Below are 19,655 nucleotides of genomic sequence, written 5' to 3'. Positions count from 1 at the left end.
TCTCTTTTGGTTGATATGATCATGAACTGTTGTACGTGCTTGATAGTGTGTAAGAAGAGTAGTGAGCTGGGATTCACATGTTGTTCTCCACTTGTTGCCATTATGATTGTTTTTTAGAGTCTGGGTGTTGACGTGATCCATTGCCAACTCCACTTTGCTAGCATGGCTTGATTGAATACCTTTAAGTCTGTTATGCCTAATCCCTCTAACTTTTTGGGCATACACACTAACTCCCAATTTGCTAGATTCAGTTTTTTTCTCTCTTGAGTAACTCCATGCCATAAAAAGTGTCTTCTTATTTTATCGATCTCTTTGATTATTCCTTTTGGGATTAGAAAGCAAGACATGAAATATGTGGGTAGTGATGAGAGTTAGCCTTCCTGCTATTGATAGGTTCTTTGTTGTCCATCCCAACAGTCTATCATTGAACTGTTGGATTAGGGGTTGAAATGACGTTTTGGTCAACTTCTTGTTTGATAGAGGTAAGCCCAGGTATAAGAAGGGAAATTTTTCTTGCTTGCATTCCATTGCAGTCGCCAACTGTTGTGCTAGTCCCGGGTTTTTTTATTAATAGAAAATATTTTGTTGAAAAATCGAAATATAGAAAAAAAAAATGGGATGGTTTATCTCGTTCAGACACTGTAGCTAGACAGGATTATCATCCCATCCCGTTAATTTTGATTCCAATTAGCAATCTAACTAAAGGAAACAAAAGCATAGATGGGATGGTCTATTCGGTTCATCACTCTAACATTTTTTTTGTTTTTTTTTTTCATTCTCTTATATGAAATCAAACATCAAAAAAAAAAATTACTATAGTGCTTTACGGGATCATCCCGTTGAGATTTTTTTTTTCCTACTTAGCGAGGTTAAGAATTTGAATTGCTATAGTGTTGGACGGTATTAATCTGGACAAAAAATTTGTACCGTCCGGAAGACAGGATAATCAATCCTTTTTTTTCCTATATTTCAATTTTCTAGCAAAATAATCCCCTTTCGCGATATTATTTTATTTTATTTTCTATTAAACAATAGTTTTACGGACATCATTTTTATAATATAAAATGTTTGTGTTCTCTGACAAATAGATCAAAACAAAAAATTGAACTGCACAGATATATTTTTTTAGCCGATTTTTTTATTTATATCCATAAAATAAAAGGAATTTAAAAAAATTATCAAACAGGTTATAAAAATTGAAAAGTATCCAAACCAGCTAACGGTTAACCGGACCCGAATCAAATTTCCGGTTAACCATTAACCGGATTCATTGAAATAATCCGGTTAACCATTAACCGGTTGGGGGATTTGGAGAATGTAGGTGCTGACAGTAATTGGCTCCCAAATTTCTATATTACTTTGAATCCCCTTCGTTAGTGTACCAAGTTACTGCATTTCTTTTTTTATTATCAAAATGACCCGTTATATGAAAAGGATATGCCGACAAATGACGCAAGAGAACACTATTCAATGAGGGTAGGTACTCTTTTTAATTGTTGATTTAAATATTCATTTTTCAATGCTAAAGTTTTGCGGGTTTTACGGCTGGGACAACGCTGGAGACCAATCATAAGGTCTTGTGTGTGTGGGACCCAGTCAAATCCCACTTTGACTCCTCAATCCCGGCTTTGCATCTCAAAATGGACGGATGAGATGGACTCAACATATGACTCAATAATTCGAAATTTATAAAAAAAAAAAAAACTTTCCAGTTTGTTAATAACCGAACTCATTTTCGATTACTCACTAACCAGACCAAGGAACCTGTTAACCATTAACCGGACCAAAATTCCCAAACCGGTTAATGGTTAACCGAATTATTTCAATGAATCCGGTTAATTGTTAACCGGAAATTTGATTCGGGTCCGGTTAACCGTTAGCCGGTTTGGATACTTTTCGAATTTTATAACCCGTTTGGTTATTTTTTTAAATTCCTTTTATTTTATGGATATAAATAAAAAAATCGGTTTTTTTAGAGACATTGTAGTTTTACGGACATTCATTTTTATAATACAAAACATCTGACTTAGTCCGCACACGGATCCCAATCGGTGCGCGGACTGAGTATGTGTACCGAAATTGATTTTTTTAATATATATATTTTTTTTATTAATCCGGCAGACCGATTTTTTTTAGTTCTGTTATGAATTGTTCTGCATACTCACGTGATGGGACTGCATCCGCTGCTGAGACTTCGACACGTGTCCCGAATTAGACAATAACTGAGATAATCTGAGCGGCTCGATTGCAGATATCCAAGTTCCAACTGAACTGTGGAAAATGACTGTTAGACTCGACCTGTTGGATTGAGATAGCTAACTCAACGACTAGGATTTGGGTTCAGGTTTGGTCCGAAGTCATTTGGACAGGATTTCTATCCAAAATCTTTCTAGGCCACACAATCAGATCTGATTCAAATTGAAATGACTCCTTCCCCCTCTCTCTCTCTTCTAATTTGGAATCAAATCTCTAACACAGCTTCAATGAAAGAACATTTTTCTCTCCCTTCTCGTTGCCAATTTAATCTTTTTGTAAAGTTTTTCCTTGTGTTGTTAAGTCATTACCACCAGGAGCCTTTCATCGGAGTCTCATCCTTTCAACCCGACCTTTGTTAAATGTTGGAACACAACTTGGCGTACTATCTCCAGTCAAGATTGTGCACTTAGTTCTTCTCCTGTAATAGAGAAAAATCAACCACAAACAAATGTTATTGATGTTGCTAATGAGGAAGAAGTATCTACTCAAGCTCCAACAACAATTCTCGCTCCGACCCACCAACTATCAAACTTGACACTTGCCCCGACCATTCAGCAAGTACACTTGGCACTTGCCTCTGAGCATAGTAATGGAGATGAAATCACAATTCTCCATTCACAAGGTGAATTTCTTCAACTTTTAGTAATTATGAAAAAGATTCTCATCATGTAGATAAGGTGCTTGTAGTAATGCCTAAACCAGTTTTGCATCGCATTATTGTTAATTCTTACCTGAAAATGATTGGACTAATTTAAGTTTTGATTATTAATTATTGAAATCAACTTTATTAAGTTCGGGTACATTGGCCATGATAACCTTAGAGGTGAAAAGTTTATTTTTGATTGTTATTCATATTTATTCATACTTGAATTTTGACCTCTTATTTAGACAATGAATCAACACAAAAATTGGAGTTTGAAGAACCGAAGATTGGTATGGAATTTCCAAGTGAGGATGCAGCTTACAAATTCTACAATGTCTATGCATATCATGTTGGTTTTAGTGTTCGAAGAAATCTTATTCGAAAGAATACATCGGGTGTACTTACCATGAGAACTTTTACTTGTAGTAAAGAGGGTTATTATAGAGAAAGGTTCAATTAGGAACAACCAAAGAAAGAGCACTTAGATATGTTGTAATGCACACATGAAAATAAATCTCTCTGAAAAGGATGTTTATATTGTGAAATCTCTTGAGACCGAGCATAACCATTGTACAACCACTCCATCAAAAAGAAAGCTTCTAAGGTCACAAAGAGAGATGAGTGAGGCAGAAAAGGCCTATGCAAAGATAGCCGATTCGGCAGGATTGAAACCAAAGCAAACATATGATCTTTTGGCAAAGCAAGCTGGTGGTAGAAAACATCTTTGCTTTTTACCAACCGACTACAAGAACTACTTAAGGTCAAAGCGCATGTATGATATAGCACTTGGAGATGCTGGAGCGCTAATGCAATATCTTCAAAAGCGGGTAAAGGAAGACCCAGCATTTTATTATGCCGTGCAACTTGATGAAGATGATCAAATTACAAACATTTTCTGGGCTGATGGAAGGTCATTGTTAGATTATGATTGCTTTGGAGATGTTGTGTGCTTTGATACTACTTATAAGACAAATGGATATGGTCGACCCTTTGCTCCTTTTTTTGGCGTTAATCACCACAAGCAAACGGTAGTATTTGCTGGAGCATTATTATACAATGAGAAGGTGGAATCATTTGAATGGTTATTTCATACTTTTACACACGCTGTCGAAGGGAAAGCTCCTAAAGTAATATTAACATATAAGGATGCAGCCAAGAGTAAAGCTATTGAAATTGTATGGCCGAATACAACTCATCGGTTGTGTGTTTGGCATATGTATCAGAATGCAGCCAAACATCTGAGCCACGTATTTAATCGCTCAAAATCCTTTGAGAGAGACTTTAGTTACTGTGTTTATGATTGTGAGGATGAAAAAGAATTTTTAGGAGCTTGGAATAATATGCTTAAAAAGTACAACTTTTATGAAAATACCTGGTTGAAAGATTTATTTGGAAACCGTACTAAATGGGCTTTAGTGTATGGACGTCGAGTTTTATGTGCTGATATGAAGAGCACACAAAGAAGTGAGAGTATGAATAGTGTAATTAAACGGTTCTTGGACCCCCAAACAATGGTTGCTAGATTTTTTTAATCACTATGAAAGACTTTTGGAAGAGCGTCGCCAAGCTGAGTTGATATCTGATTTTTATGCTAATCAAGGCACTCCAAGAGTAGAATTCGGTTCGGTTCGGTTCTATTTTTAAAACTGAATTATAACTTTGGTTTGCCAAGTTCGATTCGGTTTCAACCGAACCGAACCAATGAACACCCTTAGCTTCTGGTAAAAATTGGTATGGCTCTCGGTATACTGGTAAAAAATTACAAAGTTTGGCAAACAATTATATTTATATAAAAAAATTATTTAAAAAGAATTTCACTTTTTAATTAAAACTATCCATCATTTTGTACTATCTTCCATAAAGGTCCTGCTTGACCATACATAATTTTACCGTTACACAAACTGGTACTAATTACCAGTAAATCTAACAATCATTTTAAAATTTTAATAGTAAAGTAACAAAAGAGTGTTATGGAAATTTGTGAAAAATAAAAAGGTGTTATGAGAATTTGTAAGTACAAATTGATGTTGAAGAAACATTTGCACAGAACAAAAATTATTTGGTAGACAAAATAAAAAAATTAAATTCACTCTATGCTGGAAGAAATATGTTAAGCATCAATAATTAACGACACAAGAAAAAACTTTAGAGAAAGATTAAATTGGCATGTTCTTTCATTCGAGCTGTGCTAGGGATTTGATTCCAAATTAGAAGAGAGAGAGAAGGGAAGGAGTCATTTTCTTCTTTTTTTTGGTTTAACGGGGAGAAAAGCTAACGCTGTTAGCATTAATTCAACCAATTTAAATCAGATCTGATCGTGCGGTCTAGGAAGGCTTTGGATAGGAATCCTGTCCAAATAACTTCGGACCAAACCTGAACCCTTTATTTTTTCTATACATGACCCGTCCAAGCTCACTTGTCTCAGGCGCAGGAAGGATCCAGTAACTAAAAGCAAAGACTGGACGAAACGGAGACGATGTAAAAGGAGACAGACGACAATTGCTCAGCAAAAGAATTCGTTAACGAGCTTACAGCATTTTTCTAGATTGCGAATATATTTCATGGGTAAATTTTGTAGGATATCATTAAAATGTTCTCAAATTTAATTTGTTTTTACATAGTTATTGAATTTTTATTTGTTCTAATTAAATAGTTTTGTTATTTTTCTCATTCAAAATACTAACAAAATGCTTCTTCATATTATTTTATATTTTATTAGTATTTTGAATGAAAATATAACGAATCAATTTAATTGGAACAAATAAAAATAATAATAATTAAAAAATATATAAAAATTAAACTTAATTAATTAATTCGTAACAAATAATTAAATTTATTTACTTTTAACCAAATTTATCCCCTCAGTTATATCTTTGAATAGTAAAAGGCGATTCATTTCATAATTGATAAGCTTAAATAACAAAGCAAGGCTCCAAATATGAACCTCCGCAATTCCATCTGAGAGAATAAATTTTGGAATCTATTTTTCCTGAGATTAATCTTTCTGCCTCTCTGAGAGTTTGGAATCTTTATTTGATTATTTCACCTCTATATAATTTATATAATTCACACATAAAACAAGCAAGTGTTAGCCATTATGTGAACCTAATTGAAATCATTACCTTGGAATATGTAAATCAAGACCTTGGAATGCTTCTTTTTCTATATAATTTTCTTACATGCACAACCTTCTTATACAAATATAAACTCTAAAGAACAGTTGCAAATACCAGACTGTTCAGTCTAACATTACAATTTACACACCATCAAGAAAGAGTTCTTGAACATCATTAGTTGCAAGAACATATACAAATTGTGATTGAGTATACTATACTATATAGGTAATGCCAAAATCTGTAACACGGCAACATCCAACAGTAATTTCTCTATCTCTTTTGGAAGTTGAGTTTCTGGATTGAAAAACTAAAGCAAAATGCAAAGAGCACAGGAAATCCAACCACAACAACGGCAACCACTGGCAAAAAGTCATGCTTAAATCCAAAGTAATCATCTACAAACTTCTTCACAGGAGTACCATCCTCCATAGGATCCTCTATGTCTCCAAACTGTGATACTATCAATCCGTATAAGGTCCATGCAACTGGACAAATCCAGTAGTACCAGATCCACCACCCAGCAATTCTCTGTATATAGAAGTAAAATCAAATGAATTAATGAATTAATTAACAAATAGAAAAAGAAGATAAATATTAATTAGAAAAACAATACACAGTGACTTTCTGACAGATGATAATCATAACAAGGGTGAGGTTAATCCAAAATGCTGGTACTCTTTATACCTGACCATTAAACCAAGGATCAGGAAGATCCTTTTTAAACCTTTCTGGTGCCATTTAGGATTTAACAGAGATAAACTTGAGTACTGATTGAAAGTTGAAACTGATACTGTTGAAGCGGAAATGATGAAGAAAAACTGGTGGGTACATACCGGTTTGGTGATAAGAAAGCCTGAGAAAAGATTCCATATGCCGTAGAAGGCTGATGAGACGATGGCAGCCACATCATAGTTCGGTGTCAAACCAACTGACATCATGCCATAAAAGGTGAAGTAAAGTAATGTGAAGTAAGCAAAGAACAGGTACCAGAAGAACTTTGCAGCTGTCCATTCAAAGCCGATCATGGCATACACGATCACACAGTATATCACAGATTGGATAAAGATGTAAGGTATTTCAATGAAAACCTACAATAAATAGAAAAAAGATATTATATTGTCATGGTCTAAATTTCTGCAAGGAAAACTGATGTGCATTTGCATGGGGTTTGAGAAGGAATAATCATTTACGACTAACAACTACATGCATATGACATTAATGAAAAAGAAAAATCATAGATGATGGAAATTAATTGCATCTTAAGTATAGATGACTTGGACATATCATTATGAAAAATGGAAAAAAAAAAAAAAAGTTTTATCCACTATACCTGTCCAAATGCATATGGCAAAGCTGAGTACATTCCAGCAGCTCTCTCTCTGTAAAAGACAGTTCGTTCAATGGACACAACAGGCATGACTGATGTCGAATTTTGCACACCGAGTAACATAGTGGCAACATACAAAGCTCCCATGGAATTCAGTAGATCTTGTTGTTTATATCTGTCAAAATAAAACATACGTAATATTAGAGAATGCAATCAAACAGGAACTTAAATGCAGTTTTGACAAAGAATATGGCATCCGCTTTCAGTATCACTTTGTCCCCAGTTTAGAGTGCATCAACTATTTGATAAAAGCCAGTGGTACAGAGCACATAGCAATTCCAATTAAAACAAAGTTTACTAAGAGCCAGAGTATTGTAACTATACAGATACTAAGTTTCACTGATGCACAAAATCTTTTTTACTTTTGTGCCTGTTCAGTTGAATTTATATCACCAGCATTTAATTTATAAAATGAGAAAAGTTCACTTGCCTTTTAGAGCCAAGTTGCCAGAATATACTCCCCAACAACAGAGCCACAATAAGAGTGAAGAAGAAGCGCATAGCAGTATAAGGAGGGTTCCTCCAGTACGACAAGTGCTGCTTCCATAAACAAGCCATGCACTGTGCCTTAAAAGGTTGTGAGTACTGAGTTGGGAAATGAAGGTCACTCGAACCAGGCGGTGGGACACTTAGATCCTTGATCAAAGCCTTGTTTCTCCTGAAATTGACCAATCAAATTATACTTTTATAAGAGTACTTTTGTTATACTCCCTTTTTTTCAAGAGTATAAAATATATAATATTAAAAGAAGGATCATTCATTTGTTTGGGGAAACAAGTCAATCACCTGTATAGTTCGGAGTTCTTGTACAATTGAGCGAAGTCAACACCAAGGGCCTCTTCTTGTGCCATTGTAGTTACCTCCAGCATCCATGTGGCAGGATTGTAGCCATCTTTTATCTTTGGTGCACCAGGAACAGCCTTAACAAAAAAGTACACATAAGATATAAAGATTACATATTAGGAATTTGTATATGCAAGAGATTAAATAGCACTCATTTGTGTTATGAGTTTAATATTACCTCAAAATACTCGACTAATTCTGAAGAATTGCGTCCCAAAGGACCTACATAGATTTCTTCTCCTCCTCTCTTTAACAGGAAAAGCTGTGAAGGATCATATATAAGTATTTAATCATCGTCAGCCCCATAACATCGTAAATTTAAACTTAGAACAAATAATTAGCAACAAATATAAAAGCAATTAAGTACCTCATCAAAAGCTTCAAAGATATCAATGCTAGGTTGGTGAATTGTGCATACAACAGTCCTTCCTGTGTTGACAGTATTTCTAACTGTTCTCATAACAATGGCTGCAGCACGAGCATCAAGCCCAGATGTTGGCTCATCCATGAAAATGATAGAAGGGTTTGCAACGAGCTCAACTGCAATAGTTAGCCTCTTCCTTTGCTCAGTTGATAAACCATTTACACCAGGTAGTCCCACAAGTGAGTCTCTCAGGGGTTTGAGCTCAACAAGCTCCATCACTTCTTCAATGAACATCTACATTGAAGGGAGAAAATGTAAGAAACTCTAGATTTTTTTATCACGACAGTGCCATTAATAAAGAATGCTATAGTGACCATAAAATTATTTCATTTTAAATTCAGCAAAATATTCTCATTTCAAGCTCTCTTCCATTATTACTATTTTTTTTTTTGTTAAATCCAAATCACAAGATGTTTCATTTAACAAAGCTACAACTAATCACAAAAAGACACCATATTGGTATAGATAGTTATCTACCTTTCTTTTCTCAGAATCAACATCAGGAGACAGACGAAGCCATGCTGAGAATACAAGAGATTCATAGACAGTCAATTGAGGGGAGTGAATATCAAACTGCTCACAATACCCTGAAATGCGGGCAAAAGTTTCTTGTTTCTTTGGGTAGCCCGATATGCCGATAGATCCTTCGATATATCCTCCTGTCTTCCTCCCGGCCAACACATCCATGAGTGTTGTTTTGCCAGCCCCACTGACACCCATCAGTGCTGTCAAAACTCCTGGTCTGAAGGACCCACTTATACCCTTCAGGAGGACCAATCGGTCTTCAGTAACACCTTGTGTTTTCATTTCCTGTTATTTTTATGTAAAGTTGAAAAAAAAAAATAATTAAGATTCAGAATCAAAAGTGAATTCTGATATTTAATTTTCAAGGTTCGATTAAGAACAAAAATTTGTAAATTTTTTACAGCTTTAAAACATCTAATTTTGCACACAAATTTAGTATAAAATAGTAAAATACTATATTTCCATATCAGTAATAAATCCAGATAAGATATATCTATATATCTTAAACTTTGTTCAACTAACCCTTATACTAAAAGATAATTTCATGCATAAAATGACACAATTTGAAAATTGAATATTTTGAAGATTGGAAAGTTTGGCAAGTAAATTCATTGAAAAGGCTTCAGCAAATTCAAAAGTTTGCTTATACAAAACTTAAAAAAATATAGATGCATATGTACCGCTGGCATATCAACAGAGTATCTGACATCGTCGAAAGTGAGGGAGAGTGGTGTAAATGGAAGGACCATGCCTTTCTTGTCTGATCCAATGATCTCACGTGCTGATTTTGCCATAGTGCTATTGTTTCTTATTGAACTGCCATGCCGGGATGACGATCTCTTTCCTCTAGATGATCCTTCTAATATCTCACCAGTCAGATTTGTATGCTTTTCTTGTAACGTCTCTTCAGATACAGTAGGCTGGGCCTGGCCAAATGCTGTATCCAACAAAATATCTATGCTTAACTAAGGTTCAACAAAAATCAAATAATTTCATCTATAATTCCATATTGCCTCTCTCTCCCTCTCTGCTTCTTTGTGTTGATTTTGTGTTGGCATAAAGTCAGTTGGAGAGGCAATAATGCATGTGTACAGAAAGAAAATTTGCATGTGATATATAAATGTGTCATTTGGAGATATAATACTCACGCTTAAGGAAGGTGAGGCACAAGGTGTAGAACAAATTGAAGAGAAGTATGAACCCAATCAAGCCGCCAATACCAATCCAGTACCACTTTGCTTCAGCAAAGATTCCACGGCTGTTTAAAATGGTGGTCCCAAGTCTTGTTCCATTAACAACCTGGAATACCAAAACAAAGAGATGTTAACATATTTCATTATTTTGTTGTTGGGCCGGGATACTTTGGTTGCACAACTTCAAGGATGTAATTCAGTGGGCTACTTGCAAAATTTAAAACAACATGCAGCTAAATTAAAACCTTCCTCTGCATAGAGTGGGCTATTTGCAAAGTTGGACTTAATGGAAAATTAAGAGCATTACATCCGGACAATTACAGTGAGGGTGAGCACCTAAAAACCAGCCAAATTATAAAATTAAAGATATTTCAGTAAGGATAATTTCAGGTTTTACCTTATCCCACTTGTGACCCAAAAACTCGTTTACTGACAATGCATTTTGAGCATACATCAATGGAGAGATCCAGTAGCCCCATATCCACCAACTTTTTATATTTACTGTGGAAGGAAGTGAACAAAATTGTTTATATATACACTTAACACTGTAGTGCTGATGTGAGCTATTGGGTCGTACTAACAATAAGATTTTAAGAATATGTCATTGTACCTCTTGTAAGAAGAAATCCACCCAAAACCATGAAAATTAGTAGTGCAAATGAACCGAAGGTGTTTGCAATGACCATGTTTCTTGCAAGCCCACCCATAAATCGAAAAAGAGCACCAGCCATTTGGTTGACAGCGATGTAAGCTAAGTATTGCTTAAACAGCCTATAATTAAGATAATAGATAACAACTTATAAAAAAATGTAGTAACATGTTGGTTAAGATCTTTTGAACCTTTGATTAATTTATGTTTCTGCTAATCTCAGAATGACAGTACCAACACACTGACCAAAATTTCAGATAACACCATTGAGATATAAATTGTAATTAATTCCATCCAAGATATTTTTGTAGCTCTATTTTTGCTACATTTCTGACACTTGATTCTGGTTATTTCAGATCTTAACAATTGTAATCATGAGGTCCAGTTCAAGAATTCAGGAGGGTACCAGAAAATATTTCAATTGTCATGCATAAGCTCTAAAAACATTTCATTACCTTCCAACATCTGGGTCATACCCAACAACATAATAAGAGGTGAAAACCCAAATTCCCACTTCACCTAATGTGATTGGGATCTTGAGGATCCACCCGGGCAAGGTGTAAGTCCACGCAGGGAAGAAGAGAAGGTCACGTTGCTTGAAGAAAACCGGAAGCTTAGCAATTGTCATGGCCAGCTCGGCAAAACCATTGAACAAAAGCTGCACTATTCCAAAGAAAATTGCACCCAAGAAAACGTTTCCATCACTTGTGTTATTATGATGCATTCTGGTGCGCAAGAACAGCGTCATCATGATGAAAGCTATTATAGTCAGCTGAAAGAAAAAAGAACAAGAAAAATTATCAGGATGAATTTCCTGGATATGAATGCATTTCACATGCATGTAATGCGAGATATTACAATCCTAACCTGAACAGCCTTGAAGATGTAGAAAAATGAGTTTCTTTTCATTAGCAAAATTTCCCTGTCAATTTGGGCCTTTAATAGTTCCATAGTGCTGACACCATATGTTGAGGTAGTTAAAGCTGCTGGATGGCTTTTGCTCTTGTCGAAAGGGACAGCAAGCTCGTTCAACATAGCCTGGCCCACATGGAAGGACTTGAAAGCATCTGCGAACTTCTTCACTGGCACATACCGGTATGGCTCATCCCTCCGCACCCAATATTGTTCTTGGTCCTTCCTTGATGTCACCTTAATTTTTGATCAAAACAGAATCAATGTCATTATTTTGCACTGAATAATAAGTTAGAGTGAGGCTATGATACTATGCATAGCATAGATTAGTCCGTACTATGGATAAATATTTTTCTTTTCCACAGTGCAAATAGTCGATCTGAACCGTTCAACAAGATCTCCATATAAAAATGTACTTGTAGATCAAATTTTACATTTTTCTAGAATTTTTGTACTATTTTTTTAGATAGGTAGAAAATCACTACTTTTGAATGGTCTAGAATTTTAAATCAAGTGATTTTCTACCTATTGGAAGCTGATGCATAGATTGAATCAAGAATTTCTGTGTTGAATACAAACAGGCCTTTTTTAAATCAATCAAAGCAAGTGTATGTGTTCTCTACCTCTTGCAAGAAGTCGGCAACACCTTTCCTGTCAGGGCACTTAAAACCCATGGACTCAAAGAATTCAAGCACATTTTCACGCGCACCATGGTAAACAATTTGGCCATCAGAGATGAGGATAATATCATCAAATAAATCGTAAGTCTCTGGTGCTGGCTGGAGAAGTGAAATTACAGCTGTTCCATGGAGGATGTGGATTGATTGCCTGATGGAGTTCACTATCTGGTATGTGGTTGAGCTGTCAAGCCCAGTCGATATTTCATCCATGAATAAAGCTTTAGCAGGACCCACTAGCATTTCACCTAAAGAAAAAGCAAGTTCATGTTTCATTATTGGTTGTCTCAGCAAAAGATTTCAATTTAGATATGAAATGCACATGGCTTTTATGGCATTTTCTAACTATACCTGTTGTGACACGTTTCCGTTGACCGCCAGAAATACCTCTAATCATATCATTTCCCACCATGGTGTCCGCACAAATTTCCAATCCTAATATCTGCAATTGAACATGAAAATGGTTAAATAATATAATAGCAGACCGATCAGCTAGTCATTGGCTAACAATTTGAAGGAATAGAACAAGAAGACCCATAGCTTAAATTAAAATTACCTTGATAATATAATCTGTGACTACATTAGCTTCTTGGCCTCTCATTGCAGATGCCTGAATTCAAGTAAGAAAAACATTAACAAATTAGTAATACATTTTTAATCAACTCCTTTACTTCGTACAGACAATTATATGTTATTATTAAATTAATATATGATTTGAAACAGATTAATGGTACAGAGGCTAAATCAAATACAACCTTCATATACATATCCACATCAGGGTCAGGCTTGATATTAGCTACCTTCTCCCTTCTTGATAACTCAGTTAGCATATCTAAAAATTGAACAGTAAAAATATTAAGCAGGGATCAGCAATTTGTTATTGAAGATACAGAGTTAAAAGTATTTGTACAGTACACAAGAATAAAAAAGTTAAATGATTGTACCATATCTGGTACCAACTCCTTGGCACCGAGCAGAGAAGGCAAGAGTCTCTCTGACAGTCATTTCTCCTATGTGATTATCATGTTGGCTGATGTAAGCAGCTGTTCTTTCAGGTACAAACTCATTCATATCATGCCCATTGTATGTCACTCTCCCTACAACCTGTTCATTTCCGTTTTCAATTCTTGAATTAGATTTAGCATTTGGAATGGCAACGTAATTTAAAATGAATATATATATAGCTAAGTGTGTCAACCTTTAGTTCTGAGTCTAGCTTTCCTGCCAAGGCCAACAGCAAAGTGGTCTTGCCGGATCCAGGGGGGCCTAACAGCAATGTCATCCTGAAAATAAATACATTGTTAATTTAATATACTGAATGTTAAGACCCTATTGTACAAATTTGTGACATGCATTGGCCTGATGGAGCCTCAAGCCAGTCTAATACAGCATACTGAATTGTTTGAAAACAGTATGGCAACATAACCGATAAGAACAAACATGGTACTGTCATCTACCTAAGTAATGCATTTCTATTTCAATTTGATCTTACCATGTGTAAAAAAAAAAATTTAGATTGTACAAACAATATACTATATGGAAATTTAGAGTTTACCTGCGTGGTTTGATTATACCACTAACATCATGCAAGACTGGCATCTTTGTTTTCCTGCTCGGCAGAATGTGCAGTAAATTTGCCAAGGACTATACAACAAAATGTTACATAACCATTAGTCAATAAAATTAGAAAATCCTAAAGGATAAAATATATTTGATCTTATTTTTTTTTTTCTAGTAATATTGCAAATATTGTTCCTGTGGAGTACCTCGAGTACATTTGTATAAGAATTGAGGATAGTTGGCAACCCTCTGTTGCCAACATGAGCCTCAGCAACTATGCTCAATTTCTCATATCTCACTTCTATTGTGGGAATATCTATTCCAACCCTTCAAATAGAAAGAAGAAAATCAATAGGAAAGCATAACATATATAACCAAATTACTACTAAAGCAATATTATTAACAACCACAAATCTTCAAATTACCATAATGAATTTGAAACATGATCCCAACTTTGTTGTATACAGTGACAACATCACCACTAGGACATTCATTGATACAACACATTCTGAGATGGCGATGAAAGTGAAATACAAAAGAAATTAGTGCTGAACGAAGAGAGCGACCAAGATGTGCCTTCAGGCCATCGCCGCGCTTTGTTCTTCTTCTTTTCTTCTTCTTCCCCATCTCCACCTATTGGCGTATTGGCGTTTAGTGTACAGTGTGTCAGTGTACAGAGCACAGGAGAGAGCTACGGGATTTTTGGGCTACAGGAGAGAGCTAAATTAAGATGGGCTCTGATTTTTGGGCCTTACTAGGCCGAATAAAGTTGGTGGGATCTAGTACTATTAGTTGAAAAGAATTTATTTTGCTTCCAGGGATAATTATCAATTTATTTTTTAAAATAAATTATAGATTTTTTGACAAAAAAAATTATGATTTTGTATACAAATTCATTTTATTTATTTTAATCAAATTTTAAAAAGACTTAAACCTTCATCAAAATAAAAATAAAAATGTTGGGGAAAACTCGACAGAATAGATTCTTATTTTTTGAGGGAATCATGTTCTGAACGTGTGCCTTTTAATAATCCTTTTAGTAACGTAAATGAATACACATGCACACATGATATTCTTTTTGTACATTATACTCAATATTTTATTGCTTTTTACATTATCGGAAAGATATTATATGTTTTCCGACTTCCGAACTCCGAAGTGATGAATTTCCGAAATTTTTATTAATATCATTTCAAAAAAAAAAAAAAAAAAGCATCACTGAAATTAGTAAATTTCAAAAACACCAGGGCCTCCAAACACTTAAATATCAGTATATTACAGTACATTTTTAAGTTTTTTGAGGACTCCAATTAATTCAATCTGCAGCCCTTCAAGAATGAGGCAGATTGAATTGGCAGCCCTGGTATTTTTGGAAATCTTCATAAAACATGATTTTATTTTATTTTTTTAATATAGTATAAATAAAAATTTCGGGATGAATTTGATTTTACTTAAAAAAAAGAGGAGAAACAACGTGTTGGACTAGGAATCACATGCTAGATTATTTTTTTCATACAAAAAAATTGAGACAGATCATATGGTGTCAAACATTGGGTGAAACATCAACATTGCGTGATTAATTTATGTATGGTTGCTATCACAAGATAGAAAAAATTTAAGGCTAAATCAAAGGTCAATTCATAAGTGATATGATGAATAGTAGAAACCAAAGTAATAAATATGATAGTAAATATAATATATGAGGTGTGCTAATTAATACAATAATCATAAGTCACAGATAGACTTATCCAGTAATGCACGCGTGTTACATCGTCCACAAATTTCTTAATTTCTTTTTTTTGTCAAAAAGCGACCCTATGAGTATAAATTCTTACACATGATTAATATTTGACAAAAATAATAGTAACATTCAAGTTACAGTGAAAGGTGGTTAAGTCACTCTATCAATTGAAATTTTTTATTTATGTCAATTTAAAACTTTTATTTTTTTTAAATTATTACTACTAACTTTCCTTGTAAAATAAAATTACATAATATTTATACATTTAACTTCTTTATTTTAATTTTCTAATTCCGCCCCTATATATACTTGTGTGTGTAATCTCAGATGAGAGAGTATACAACGTATGTTTAATATATATATTTAAATATTTCTAACTATTGTCTAAAGAAGTATATAAAGTTAAATCTAACTTTATTATTAAATAAATTTTATATTATATAATAAGGTTATATATTGTCGACTAAAGTCTCTACAAGAATTTTATTTTATTTTCATACATTTTATACATTTATTAATGTCTCATGCATGGTACGTAGCTAGTACAAAACAATGGAAAAAAAATATTATTTATTGTGCTCAACAAATTCCGAAACTATACTTGTATTTCTATTTTATTTTATTTTTCTAGATACTTCTATAATTAGGCAAACTGCGCAATACAGAACAATGGAAAACAAAACAGAGAAAACGAATTACACAGGAGAATAGAATTACGCGTACCTATCAATGCGTTCCCTGAGTTTGAGCAGGAAGCGCTCGTTGTCCTCCTCGGCAACCCTGACAAGGCGCTCGAGCAACGCTTTCTTCTCGTTTATGTCCAAGTTCTCCACGTCGACCTCCTTTAGGCCTCCTGAAGGCGATGTCAGTATCGCTTTCCTCACTCGGTTGTACGTCGGCAGCTTCTCCAGCGCCGCCCAACGCAACGCCTCCTCGTCGTCCTCCTCCCTCGAAGACCGTGAGAACACGTCCTGCCCGCTCCGCCTCCATATTGAACCGTCTCGCCTCAGGCTTGCTATCTTCGCCAATCCCTCTGCTGAGGGATCCATACTAATTAACAAATTAACAAATTAACAAATTAACTATCTAATTAATGTTGTATTGCATATAAATATATGCTTTAATTTGGCTAGCTTTAATTTTTTTTTCTTGACTATGTTTTTCTCTCTTTGTATCTTTCTCTGAGAGAGGAGAGAAATTATGCAAGGAGCAGGGTTCTGCGTAGGTGGGTGTACTTGGAGTTGTTAGGTTGGAGTATATATATATATAAGGTGAAACTGGTAAAGAAAGAGATAATCAGGTGGTTAAATTAATGGTGTTGTCATGGATTCTTTGAATGGAAATTATATGAAGACTTTGAGCAGGGGTCTGAGTTGAACGATTTGAAGTCGTAATGTGCGACGCTTGAGATGTGGCCAATTAATGCCTTACTGTCTCTCCAAGGCAAATTGTTGCGTGATATTTCTGATCCTCTGTGGTCTCGGTGGTGTATCAGTCTATGTACTGATACTCTGCTCTACTGAAAATGACTCGCCACATAAATTGTTATTGAATAGAAGTGGTTAGAGAGATTCTGGAATTAGACAAATGGAGAAAGGGAATGGAAGCTTCGTAAGCCATTCTTTTAGAATAAATTCGTTTTATTTCAATTTAGTGGTCAACATTTTGTTACTTAATTTTGTTTTATTCTTGCACATGTGTAATTGCATTCAAAGCTCTTACTCTTATCGCGTTCATTAAATTAATTGAATGCATATATTTCTTCTTTCTGTTACATCATTGTATATTGATTCAAATCCCGGAGGATTATAATGCAGAAGATACAAGAAAAAGAAAATTATATTGAACCACTCGATCTTTGTATTATAAATGGGATTTACATTGATTGAATTGATTATGTTCATTTTGAAAATTCGATAGTAACTATTAAAGGTATATTAATAGATTTAATTACAACCACATATTCTAACTTATTACACATATTATATTACACCGTATTTACTCTGTTTTGATCTACTTCCAAATTTATTATAAGTTGTGAGATAAGATGTTTCTCTTTTTTGCAAAACCTCAACCACAACCTCGCATCATTCTCTGCTCTACTTGCCACTATCCGATCTGATAACTTTAATCCACCTCTCGTCTTTCGACTTCAAACTTAGCATGAAAATTTCATATGATTGATTCTCCAATACGTGTTTAACTCTTGTAATTTGAAAGTCGGCTTTGCTCTTACTACATATGAAATGCACTTGGAGACCTTTTTTTGTAAGTTACTATTTTTTAAAAAGATAGAAATTATTACTTCTGAAATTTATTTTTGACCATTCAAAAGTAATCATTTTCTTTCTATTAAATAATTAAGAAAATGTAAAATTGATCTCCTAATATATTTTTATATTAAAACTATGTTAATAAATTAATTGTTTGAACTTTAAAAACAAAATTATAAATTCATAGTAATATAATATGCCCATTGCAAAGTAACATATATAGTCTCACTCTTGATGTTAGCTCATTTTTATCGTTAATCGTTGATCTCTTTTTTATGGTTATTTTTAGGTGATGCGAGAGAATTTGTTAGAGCCAAAGCAAGTCTGATTAAGAAATGCGAACATGCTCACTTGACCTTCTAGAAGAAATTTTCCGTTGAATATGAACACTCGCCTGACAGTTATGACTTATGACCAATATAGCGTTAAATAAAATAAGAAAAATAATTGACTAGCATAGCATGACGTGTCATTACCAAAATAATTGGAAAAAAAAAATATGTATAAAATAGAGTCCTAGGAAAACAGAAATCATAAATCATGCATCATTTTCAAATGGCCTGTTCATCCAATCCTTGTTGATTTAGAACGAAAATCACGTTATCAATTTCAGCTTGTTCAGGATCGGATGAGTCGAGCTTTCCTGTAGGCCCCACTTTTTTTTTTTTTTTGTTAATTATAGACTTTCTTTACATTAAATATGCCCTTAGAGGTGTGAATGGCACCATTTTATCTGTTTATTTGATTCGTATTATATCTGAAAACACGAATAAGAGTAAGATTTTTTTTTTCCATTAGCTCATCGAGTACGGATAAGGGTAACAATATTTTTTCATTATCATACCTAGTTTCGTATGAGATAATTTTTATAAATAAAATTATATATATATAGAGAGAGAGAGATGGGCTACGGTGAGTTGCGAAGTAAAGCGACTATTTTACTTCATGCTCATATTTTACGATTTTAAAGTTCAAAACGTCGATCCGAACCGTTCATCTTATTCTCCATATTGAAATGTGCTTGGAGACCAAATTTTACATTTTTTGGAATTTTTTACTATTTATTAAGCAATTTTGAAAGTCGCTGATCTGATGGTCCAGAAAATTTTACTGTTTTTTACTGTTCACAGCAAAACAGCAATTTTCAAAAATGCTTAATAAATAGTAAAAAAAATCCAAAAAATGTAAAATTTGGTCTCCAAGCACATTTCAATATGGATTAAACATCTAAGAGTTCGGATCGGTCATTTGGATTTTCAAAATAAAAATACGGCGTGAAGTAGAAACGTGTTTTACTTCGCAACTCACCGTAGCTCATCTCTCTCTCTCTCTCTCTCTCTCTCTATATATATATATATATATATATATATATAGATGGGCTATGGTGCATTGCAATGCATGGAGGGGTTTGTGCATTGAACCATAAATCTAAAATTCAAAATCCAAATGACCGATC

At 34.2% G+C, this 19,655-nt stretch overlaps 1 protein-coding gene and 1 pseudogene across 3 annotated transcripts; one reads left to right on the top strand and one right to left on the bottom strand.

Moving 5' to 3' along the window:
- Window positions 1–2,635: 2,635 nt before the first annotated feature.
- LOC144563564 (protein FAR1-RELATED SEQUENCE 5 pseudogene) lies at window positions 2,636–4,543 on the top strand (annotated as a pseudogene). Its single transcript, XR_013514382.1, has 2 exons — window positions 2,636–2,878; window positions 3,145–4,543. The product of XR_013514382.1 is annotated as a protein FAR1-RELATED SEQUENCE 5 pseudogene (transcript).
- Window positions 4,544–6,030: 1,487 nt separating this feature from the next.
- LOC144562787 (ABC transporter G family member 36-like) lies at window positions 6,031–17,318 on the bottom strand. 2 transcript variants are annotated; one of them, XM_078312074.1, is made up of 23 exons: window positions 16,650–17,318; window positions 14,392–14,512; window positions 14,181–14,269; window positions 13,824–13,908; window positions 13,570–13,729; window positions 13,381–13,457; window positions 13,182–13,235; window positions 12,977–13,067; window positions 12,572–12,873; window positions 11,904–12,185; window positions 11,492–11,808; window positions 10,998–11,158; window positions 10,785–10,888; window positions 10,343–10,493; window positions 9,875–10,131; window positions 9,147–9,479; window positions 8,613–8,903; window positions 8,424–8,507; window positions 8,189–8,322; window positions 7,833–8,060; window positions 7,346–7,517; window positions 6,849–7,103; window positions 6,031–6,543 (listed from the first exon to the last, which is right to left on the bottom strand). In XM_078312074.1, exons 1-23 carry the CDS (start codon window positions 16,973–16,975, stop codon window positions 6,286–6,288), a joined length of 4,332 nt encoding a protein of 1,443 aa, XP_078168200.1. In that variant the 5' UTR covers window positions 16,976–17,318; the 3' UTR covers window positions 6,031–6,285. The 2 variants fall into 2 exon arrangements, with proteins under 2 accessions (XP_078168200.1, XP_078168201.1); XM_078312075.1 differs by lacking the exon at window positions 16,650–17,318 and adding an exon at window positions 14,611–14,833.
- Between the last annotated feature and the right edge of the window lie 2,337 nt (window positions 17,319–19,655).

This window comes from Carex rostrata, chromosome 12 (genome assembly GCF_964058835.1).
Source record: "Carex rostrata chromosome 12, lpCarRost1.2, whole genome shotgun sequence".
NCBI lineage: Eukaryota > Viridiplantae > Streptophyta > Magnoliopsida > Poales > Cyperaceae > Carex > Carex rostrata.
This window is presented reverse-complemented; position numbering and strand designations above follow the sequence as displayed.

What these genes read in the sequence shown, in the direction of transcription:
- LOC144562787 (XM_078312074.1), bottom strand. Translation starts at nt 16,975, where the DNA reads ATGGATCCCTCAGCAGAGGGATTGGCGAAGATAGCAAGCCTGAGGCGA. An exon ending in AAGAACTCCGAACTATACAG is followed by an intron (nt 8,061 to 8,188) that starts GTGATTGACTTG and finishes GGTCAATTTCAG; the next exon opens with GAGAAACAAGGCTTTGATCA. An exon ending in TGGCAACTTGGCTCTAAAAG is followed by an intron (nt 7,518 to 7,832) that starts GCAAGTGAACTT and finishes TTATTTTGACAG; the next exon opens with ATATAAACAACAAGATCTAC.